Here is a 10,478-nt window from a genome sequence, read left to right as displayed (position 1 = left end):
AAGGACTGTCGTGGAACTGAATCACTGGCATGGTCCAGCCGGCCTGAGTTGACTCTTTACTGTACACTATATATGTTATAAATTCACTAAGTACCAGAGACAGTTTAAAATAAACTGATTTATTTGTCTCAGATCCAGAATATTAAACTCCACTCCCATTAAAAGTGAATATGCAGCAGAAGAAACTCCTCCCATGCCCAGTGACCAGGGTGCAGAACTGGGTGTGGTGAGCAGCAGCAATAATTGCAGAGTTCAGCACCGACAGTCACTCTCGAAATTGTATTCTGCAATGGCGATGGACAAATATCGAGCTTGAAGCTTATTGAAACTTTCTCCCCAGTGTGAATCCGGTAGTCTGTCATAAGTGTACCATGCTGTAAGGTTTCACTGCTAATGTAATGGCCTCTCTACACTGTTTCACTGCTGAGGTAATGGTTTCTCTGCAGAAGTTTAGGTTACGAATAGAGATAACAGGGTTTTGGAGTATGGGGTATCCAATGACAGAAATGTTCTTCCTTGTGAGTCTGGAAGAGACATTTTTGTGGTCTTTTGCTGGGGAGAGATGAGAAGATGTGAATGGAGAGAGTGGACCCTTTTTCTTTTATTTGTTTACTTCACTAACCCCATAGTCAGAGTAAAAGTTATGAAGCTCAATTGTATAATCGCATGTTGTGTACTGTTTGTTATTTCAGGGTACTGATTTGTAACAGGGGACATATCGCGCAGCATCCACCCAAACGAGATTTCTTAAGTTTGGCCGGGCTTGGGGGCTATCACCCCCTATATTAAGCTGCTAGCCAAGGGAGAGTTACATAATGTAAGATTATTGAGTGAATCGCTTCCCACATTTACAGCAGGTGAACACCCTCTCAACAGTGTGAACCTGGTAGTCTGTGATAAGGATAGATAACTGAATGAATCTGTTACGTACACACAATGGTCTAAATGAACCAGCAGCAATAGAGCACACTTGGAGTCTGGTTTTGTTATTAAAAATCACTATTTATTAGTAACTACTCAATATAGTAACTTAAACCAGGTAAATCAAAAGTTAGCAATGTTATGCATCTATATGTGTGTAAATACAATTCCCAAACTGGTTAAAGCTTGGGTGGCAAGAGTTAAAGTCTTACGATGGTAATGCAAGGAAGTTCAGTTCAATCCACGGAATTGGTGTGTGTGTGTGTGTGTGTGTGTGTGTGTGTGTGTGTGTGTGTGTGTGTGTGTGTGTGTGTGTGTGTGTGTGTGTGTGTGTGTGTGTGAGAGAGAGTGAGTGAGTGAGTGAGTGAGTGAGAGAGAGAGAGAGAGAGAGAGAGAGAGAGAGAGAGAGAGATATATATATATATATATATATATATTTGTGATCCACGGAATTGGTGTGTGTGAGGAAGGTATTTGTAATCCAAGGTGAAAACCACACTAGGAGAAGAACGAGTAAACAGGTACCGTTGATCTTCCATCGTCAGGCTCCAAATCCACTCTCGAGTTAGCCAAACGCAGCTTATCACTAAGGGGACCGTCTTCAAGGGTAAACTACCTCCCAGGCAAGGGTAGACACACCGGTAGCCTCCACAGGGTCAGCCCTTACACACACCGTGATACCCACTGATCAATTACCCTGATCGATCCTCAACCCACGCTTGTGGGCACTCGAAAGTCCCACCCAGTGACTCCTCTGTCACTGGCCTCCTTTCACTGACCGGTCGCCGTAACCGGTGTCCCACTGTGTGTCTCTGGGAGAGTCATCTGACCTTGATTAAATAAACATGCTACGAAGCAACTGTGAACATCGAACTGTCCATCACATAACCCCGCCTCTCTCTCACCATGGCAACCAAGAAGCAACTGTGAACATCGAACTGTCCATCACATAGCTCCGCCTCTCTCTCACCATGGCAACCAAGAAGCAACTGTGAACATTGAACTGTCCATCACATAACCCCGCCTCTCTCACCATGGCAACCAAGCAACTGTGAACATTGAACTGTCCATCACATAACCCCGCCTCTCTCTTACCATGGCAACCAAGAAGCAACTGTGAACATCGAACTGTCCATCACATAACTCCGCCTCTCTCTCACTATGGCAACCAAGCAACTGTGAACATCGAACTGTCCATCACATAACTCCGCCTCTCTCTCACCATGGCAACCAAGAAGCAGGCAGCAGTACTGTAGACAGTTTCTCTCTCTCTCATTTAAAGGCATAGTCCATGTCCACCACAAATCCTTCACCACATTCACAGTAGGTGAACGGCCTCTCCCCGGTGTGAACTCAGTGATGCCCAATTGGTTGATTTGGCTGAGAGAATTTCTTCCCACAGTCCGAGCAGGTGATCAGCCCCTTCCCAGTGTGGACTCGCTGATGTTCCTTCAGTTGAGATGACGTAATGAATCCCTTCCCACGGACAGAGCAGGTGAACGGCCATTTCTCTGTGTGCCAGCAGGTGAAATGACCAATTGAATCCCTTCCCACAGACTGAGCAAGTAAATGGTCACTCCCTGGTGTGAACTGACTGGTGTCTCAGTAGATGAGATGAGCAAGTGAATCCCTTCCCACAGTCTGAGCAGGTGAACGGCCTCTCCCCGGTGTGAACTCGCTGATGTATCTTCAGTTGAGATGACTCTATGAATCCCTTCCCACACACTGAGCAGATGAATGGCCTCTCCCCATTGTGAACTGACTGGTGTCTCAGTACAGCAGATGACTTTGTAAATCCCTTCCCACACACTGAGCAGGTGAACGGCCTCACCCCAGTGTGAATTCGCTGATGTACCTTCAGTTGATATGACTGAGTGAATCCCTTCCCACAGTCTGAGCAGGTGAACGGCCTCTCCCCAGTGTGAACTCGCTGGTGTACCTTCAGATTAAATGAGCAAGTGAATCCCTTCCCACAGACTGAGCAGGTGAACGGTCTCTCCCTGGTGTGAACTCTCTGATGTACCTTCAGTTGAGATGACTGAATGAATCCCTTCCCACAGTCTGAGCAGGTGAATGGTCTCTCCCCAGTGTGAACTCGCTGATGTGTCAGTAGGTGAGTGAACAGTTTGAATCCCTTCCCGCAGTCTGAGCAGGTGAACGGCCTCTCCCCGGTGTGAACTCTCTGATGTACCTTCAGATTAACTGAGCAAGTGAATCCCTTCCCACAGACTGAGCAGGTGAATGGTCTCTCCCTGGTGTGAACTCGCTGGTGTGCTTTCAGATGAGATGACTGAATGAATCCCTTCCCACAGTCTGAGCAGGTGAATGGCCTCTCCCCAGTGTGAATTGACTGGTGTCTCAGTAACTGAGACGACACAGTAAATCCCTTCCCACAGTCTGAGCAGGTGAACGGCCTCTCTCCCGTGTGAACTCGCTGATGCACCTTCAGTTTACATGATTTAGTGAATCCCTTCCCACAGTCTGAGCAGGTGAACAGCCGATCCCCGGTGTGAACTCGCTGGTGAGCCATTAGGTCAGATAACCGAGCGAAACATTCCCCACAAATTCAGCAGATGACCAGCCTCTGCCCAGGGTGAACTGACTGGTGTGTCCACAGGTGGGAAGACCGACTGAATCCCTTCTCACACACAGAACAGGTGAATGGCCTTGTCCCAGTGTGAACTTGCTGATGTACCTTCAGTTGAGATGACCGACTGAATCCATTCCCACTGTCTGAGCAGATGAATGGGTTTCCCCTTTGTTGACGTACAGCTGGGATTTTCTTTTATCTACTGTCAATATAAAGTGCCACAGTTTTAAAGCCATGAAAACATCTTCTGCCCAGATGAATGGTTGGTCTGCACAGCTGTTAAAAGGAATTAAATGAATATTAATATTATTTCATGTTCTTGTCACAGAGTCATAGAAAAGTACAACACAGAAACAGGCCATTTGGCCCATCTAGTTTGTGTTGAACTATTTAAACTGTCTACCCCTGTACCCCTACCATCCAGGTACCTATACAAACCTCTTACATGTTGAAATTGAGCTCGCATGCACCAGTTGGACTGTCTGCTCATTCCACACCTGGATGACCATCTGTGTGAAAAAGTTTCCCCTCATGTTCCCCTTCATGTTTCAACGTCACCCTTAATCCGTGGCCTCTGGTTGGAGTCCCACCCCATCTCAGTGGAAAAAGCCAGCTTGCATTTACCCCATCTATAACCCTCATAATTTTGGCACACCTCCATCAAATCTCCCCTCAATCTTTTACATTCCAAGGAATAAAGCCCCATCCTGTTCAATCTTTCCTTATAACCCAAGTCCTCCAGACCTGGCAACATCCTTGCGAACTTTCCCTGAACTCTTTCAACCTCTTTTACATCTTCCTGTAGGTTGGTGATGTGACAAAGGTGTGCAAAGACTGAGATGTTGACTGTCCTGTGCTATCAGCAGTGGGATCGTCAGTTGATCTGCCACCTGTCTTCAGGAGGAGAGATAAGTAAGACAATGGAGCAACATTTGGAAATGTTAATGAAGAGACGAGAGAGTTTAACGGAAGGAGACACCGGTCTGAGTATTGTCAAGACCGGCTGCTTTGAAACCCTGAACTGTTTGAAGTCTGATGGACAGGCGATACCCCAACAGGGGGGATAAAAAGGGACAGGTTCGCTAAGGCAATAGACACCACTCACGACACCACGAGGTAACGAGACCCTGGAAGCGGAGCGCCCCAACAAGTCGGTGGGAGTTTTGGAGGGCTGGTCGCGGGACCAGCCATAGACGCACAGGGTGGAAAGTTACGGTCGGCGGGAACCAGGTGTGTGGGTCCGCCCTTGCCTGGGTGCTAGGTTCACCGCAGAAGAACGATCATGTCTGAAACGGAGGGGTCACAGTCGGTGACCTCAGAAGACATTACAAAGGGCTCGCCCGAAAGCTAACTGTGAGGAATATCGAAGGTCTGTTTGGAATCCGATTTGAATATTCATTCGTTCTCTCTCTCTCTCTCTCTTCAACGGCACAAAAGCGATTACTGCGAAATGAACTAAATTGAACTCTGTCACTTGTGATTGATCATTTTACCCCTAGACTGCGATAGAGCTTGATTGATCCTATTATCCTAGTTCTGTGTACATGTGTGTTTATTCATTGCTAACCTGTTGCATTTATATCCTTACTATTAGGGTACTGTGTTGCTTATTCCTTTAATAAAACTTTCTTAGTTCCAGTAATCCAGACTCCAACTGAGTGATCCATTTCTGCTGGTTTGGCAACCCAGTTACGGGGTACGTAACAGTGACCAAAACTGGACCCAACACTCCAAATTCGGCCTCACCAATGTCTTGTACAACACCAACATAACATCATCTCCTGTACTCAGTAATTTGGTTTATGAAGGCCAATGTCCCAAAATCTTTCTTTCCATCCCTATCAAACTGTGATACCACTTTCAGTGAAATATAGACCTGTATTCTCAGATTCATTTCTTCTACAACGCTTCTCGGTGCCCGACCAGTCACTGTGTAAGACCAACCCTGGTAGGTCCCACCAAAGTGCAACACTTCACACTTGTCTGCATTAAATTCCATTTTCCATTTCTCAACCCATTTTTCCAGCGGGTCCAGATCACACTGCAAGACATGATAGTCTTCCTCGCTGTCCACTACACCACCAATCTTGATGTCAGCCACAAATTTGCTGATCCAGCTAACCATGTTAACATCCAGATTACTGACATAGATGACAAACAATAACAGATCCAGCACTGATCCCTGTGGCACACCACTAGTCACAGGCCTCCAGTCAGAGAGGCAACCATCTGCTACCACACACTGGCTTCTCCCAAAGCCAGTGTCTCATCCAATTTACTATCTCATCCTGAATGCTGAGTGACTGAACCTTCTTGACCAACCTCCCATATGAGACTTTGTCAAGTGCCTTGCTAAAGTCCATGTAGACAACATCCACTGCCTTGCCTTCATCCACTTTCCTGATAACTTCCTCAAAAGGCTCTGTAAGATTGGTTAGACATTACCTACCGTGCACAAAGCCATGCTGTCTATCCTTAATCAGTCCACATCTATCCAAGTACTTACAGTATATATCCGGTTCCTGCACACACGTTCCAATAACTTTCCCACTACTGATGTCAAGCTCACCAATGTACAATCTCTTAGTTTACTTTAGAGCCTTTCTTGAACAGCGGAACAACATTGGCTGTCCTCCAATCCTCCAGTACCTCACCTGTCACTAAGGTTGATTTAAATATCTGCGCATGGGCCCCAACAATTTCTGCACTTGTCTGCCGCAGAGTCCCAGGAAACAACTTGTCAGGCCCTAGGGACTTATCCACACTATTTTGCCTTAAGACAGCAAACACCTCCACCTCTGTAATCTGTACAGGGTCCAGGAAGTTGATGCTGCTTTGCCTCACTTCTATAGACTCTGTGTCCATCTCCTGTGTAAATATGGATGCAAAAAAAATCTCCCACATCTATTTTGTCTCCTCATATGGATTACCATTCTGATCTTGCAGAGGATTAATTTTTTCCCTTGCAATCTTTTCACTCATAATATATCTGCAGAATCCCTGAGGATTCTCCTTAACTTTGACTGCTGGGGCAACCTCACGCCTTCTTTTATTTCTTTCATAAGTGTTCACTTGAATTTCCTGTACTTCATAAGTACTCCATTTGTTCCTATCTGCCTGTACCTGGTATGCACCTCCTTTTTATTGATCTGGGAGAGGAAAGCCAAAGGGGTGATAGAGCTGTACGGTGGGAGGTAGGGGTAAGGGGGGGGGGGGTTAAGCTAAAGTTGCAGGGGGAATAGAGCCCTGAATAACAGAACAGATAGTGGAGAGGTTGTGGAGACAGATGTTGTTCAGTCCTCAGACAAATTCAGGAATGAAAAAGTTGAGCATGGTGCAGTGAACATGCTGAGCCCTGTACATTTCAATACAAGGAGCAGTGTAGGAAAGGCAGATGTGTTCAGGGCATGGAACAACACTGAAATTATGACACCAGCAACTGGCAACTGTGGACTGGGACAGGCTGCTTTATGGCAAAGGTGAGCTTGGTAAATTGAGGACTTCAAAGCAAAATTTTGTAAGAACAAAGTGGGTATGTGCTTGTCAGAATAAAAGGTAAAGATAGAAACTGTATCTCTTGGTTTTCAAGTGATATTGAGAACCTGGTGAAGCACAAAATGGAGTTGCATAACAAGGATAGGCAGGTAGGTTCTTATGGAGTATAAGAAATGCAAGAGGACACATAAGAAATAATTCAGGATGGTTGAAAGAAAGCATGAGATTCCCCTCACAGAAGAGATAAAGGATAATCCTCAGGGATTCTGGAGATAGATTAAAAGCAAAAGAATTGCAAGGCACAAAATTGGTCCTCTGGAAGACTGAAGTGGCAATCCACGTGTGGAACCAAAGCAGATGGGGGAGATCTTAAATATTTTTTTCATCTCATTTACTCAGGAGATGGACACAGTGTCAATGAGAGTGTGGAAAAGTGGCATTAAAATCATGGGACCTGTACAGATTAAAGAAAAGGAGATGTTTGCTATCCTGAGGCAGATTAGGGTGGATAAATCTTCAGGGCATGACAAGGTGCTCCCTCGGACCCTACGGGAGGTAGTGCAGAAATTGTTGGGGCCCTAGCAGAGATAATTAAATCATCCTTAGTGACGGGGGATTATCAGAGGATTGTAGGATAGCCAAAGTTATTTCGCAGTTCAACATATAACATAGAAATCTACAGCATATTCCAGGCCATTCAGCCCACAATGATGTGCCAACTATGAAACTTACTCTAGAAACTGCCTGGAATTTCCCTAGCACATGGACCTCTATGTTTCTAAGCTCCATGTACCTATCTAAGAGGCTGTTAAAAGACCCTCTTGTATCTGGCTCGACCACCACTGCAGGCAGTGCATTGCACGCACCCACCACTCTCTGTATAAAAAACTTACCCCTGCCATCCCCTCGGTACCTATTTCCAAGCAGCTTAAAGCTACGCCCCTCATGTTGGCCATTTCAGCCCTGGGAAAAGCCTCTGGCTATCCACATGATCAATGCCCCTCATCATCCTATACACCTAAAAAAGGCTCTAAGCATAAACAAGGAAATCATACATTGCTTTGAGGATTTGTTGGAAGTGTACAAAAGGTATGAGGGTATAGATAGGGTAAATGCAAGCAGCTTTTTCCACTGATGTTGGGTGGGACGACAACCAGAGGTCATGGGTAAGTGACTTCCCCATTTATACAACACAATACAATACAGCACAATACAGGCCCTTCGGCCCACAACGCTGTGCTGAACATTATTTACTTCAGAAATTCCCTAGAGTTCCCCATAGCCCTGTATTTTTCTACACGCCGTGTACCTATCCAGGAGCCTCTTAAAAGACCCTATTGTATTCGGCTTCATCACAGCTGCCGCAGCCCATTCCACGCACTCACCACTCTGTGTAAAAAACTCACCCCTTGAGGTGATATCACGTGTCAGGACGTGACTGGACAGAGTTCTGAGCATGAGGAGAAATGAAGAATGATCTAGAAGCATGGCAGTGTAAGACATGGTTTTGTTGCTGTTAAATACAAGTTCAATTCTGCAGAATATGGTTTGTTATCAGTAACCCATGGTACGTATAAAGAACACAACACCCCGACATCTCCTTCGTACCTGCTTCCAAGCACCTTAAAACTGTGCCCTCTCTGCAGATTTTCTCTTGTTTGTGACTGGAGGCAGAACAAAGGTGATTTTCACAACAGCTGATGTAAAAGATTTTGTGCCTTTCTCCGAGTTCCCGATCCTTGCATTTAGACAGCTGGAGCTCAGCTCTGTCTGAGAGACCCATCGGTTCCCATTCCCTCATCAGCCGGAAGCTCCCCGGGGCCCGTGTACGGATGGTGGGGCTGAGAGAGAGGGAAGAGAGCAGGACTGTCCCGGGATTGCGGGTCATGGAGTCCGGAATTAACAGCAATTGTCCCGAAGTCGGTGTTGAAACCCCCTACTAACCCCCGGAGACTCCCTCTTACCTGCAGCCGATCTACTTAGGCCCACCGTACTGCGCGCATGCGTGATATTCGAAACGTCACAACCTTTACGCCTGCGCATTTGATCGGTGCTTCGGCGAAATTTCTAATGCAGGGATTTATGGGTAATCACGGCGCCATTACAAGTTTCTGTAAGCACCTGTTCCATGTCCATACCTAAGTTTTTTTTTGTTCAGCAGCTGTTTTAACGAAGAAAGCGGCTCCCATAAACAATATACTCAATATCAACGTGTATCAAATGCCAAAGTACAATCCTCTTACAAACGTAGATATAAAACACAACAGATTCTGCAGTTGCTGGAAGTACAGAGACATACACACACAAAATGCTGGAGGAACTCTGCAGTTCAGGTAGCGACTAAGCAGAGGAGTACATAGTCCAGGCATGCTGAAAGGGTTCGGCCTGAATGTTATCTACTTATTCCTCTCCACATCTGTTGCCAGGTCTGCTGATTTCTTCCAGTATTTTGGAGAAATTAACCAACTTTTTTTTTCAATCAATCAGTTTCCAAATGTTTCATTTGTAGACACATCCTGCTGGTCTGATTCCTCCTCCTCCTCATAAACTCTAGACCCCATCTCTCTCTGGAGCCTCAAAGCCCTGACTCAGGCCGACATCTCATTGGTTTCTGACTCTGCTCCATCAAAGAATCATTCGCTAGTCTGCTGTCAGACTTTAGAGGCGCATTGCAACAACCCAGCTGTCTGAGGCACAGTCCTTTGAAATTAGTGAAAATGACCGAAAACTTTGAAAAGAGCAGCAAAGGAGTTCAGCTAAATTATTTCACAGCGCTGAAGAACTTCAAATACACAGGGAGCTCATCGTCTTATTCAGCCTGGAGAAAATCATGCAGGGAATTCATGCAGGTGTATAAGATGATGAGAGATATTGGTCGTGTGGATAGCCAGAGGCTTTTTCCCAGGGCTGAAATGCCTAACACGAGGGGCATAGTTTTAAGGTGCTTGGAAGCAGGCGCACAGGAGATGTCAAAGAGTGGTGGGTGTGTGGAATGCACAGCCAGAGACATTGGTAGACGTGGATACAATAGGGTCTTTTAAGATACTCTTAGACAATCGACAATAGGTGCAGGAGTAGGCCATTCGGCCCTTAGAGTCAGAACCACCATTCACTGTGATCATGGCTGATCATCCACAATCAGTATCCAGTTCCTGCCTTCTCCCCATATCCCTTCACTCTGCTATATTTAAGAGCTCTATCTAACTCTTTTTTGAAAGAATCCAGAGAATTGGTCTCCACTGCCTTCTGAGGCAGAGCAATCCACAGAACCACAACCCTCTGGGTGAAAAAGTCTTTCCTCAACTCTGTTCTAAATTGTCTACCCCTTATTCTTAAACTGTGGCCTCTGGTTCTGGACTGCCCGAACATCGAGAACATGTTTCCTGCCTCTGGCGTGTCCAATCCCTTAATAACCTTATACGTTTCAATCAGATCCCCTCTCATCCTTCTAAATTCCAGCGTATATAACCCC

The 10,478-nt window shown here is 45.8% G+C and overlaps 1 protein-coding gene across 1 annotated transcript; it reads right to left on the bottom strand.

The window, feature by feature from the left end:
- Positions 1-889: 889 nt before the first annotated feature.
- Positions 890-8,997, bottom strand: LOC140208414 (uncharacterized). The gene is made up of 2 exons (XM_072277078.1): positions 8,971-8,997; positions 890-3,787 (listed from the first exon to the last, which is right to left on the bottom strand). The coding sequence occupies exon 2, from the start codon at positions 3,449-3,451 to the stop codon at positions 2,495-2,497; it is 957 nt and encodes a 318-aa protein (XP_072133179.1). The 5' UTR covers positions 3,452-3,787; positions 8,971-8,997; the 3' UTR covers positions 890-2,494.
- Between the last annotated feature and the right edge of the window lie 1,481 nt (positions 8,998-10,478).

The sequence above is a fragment of the Mobula birostris genome, chromosome 13, assembly GCF_030028105.1.
Source record: "Mobula birostris isolate sMobBir1 chromosome 13, sMobBir1.hap1, whole genome shotgun sequence".
Classification (NCBI taxonomy): Eukaryota; Metazoa; Chordata; class Chondrichthyes; order Myliobatiformes; family Myliobatidae; genus Mobula; species Mobula birostris.
This window is presented reverse-complemented; position numbering and strand designations above follow the sequence as displayed.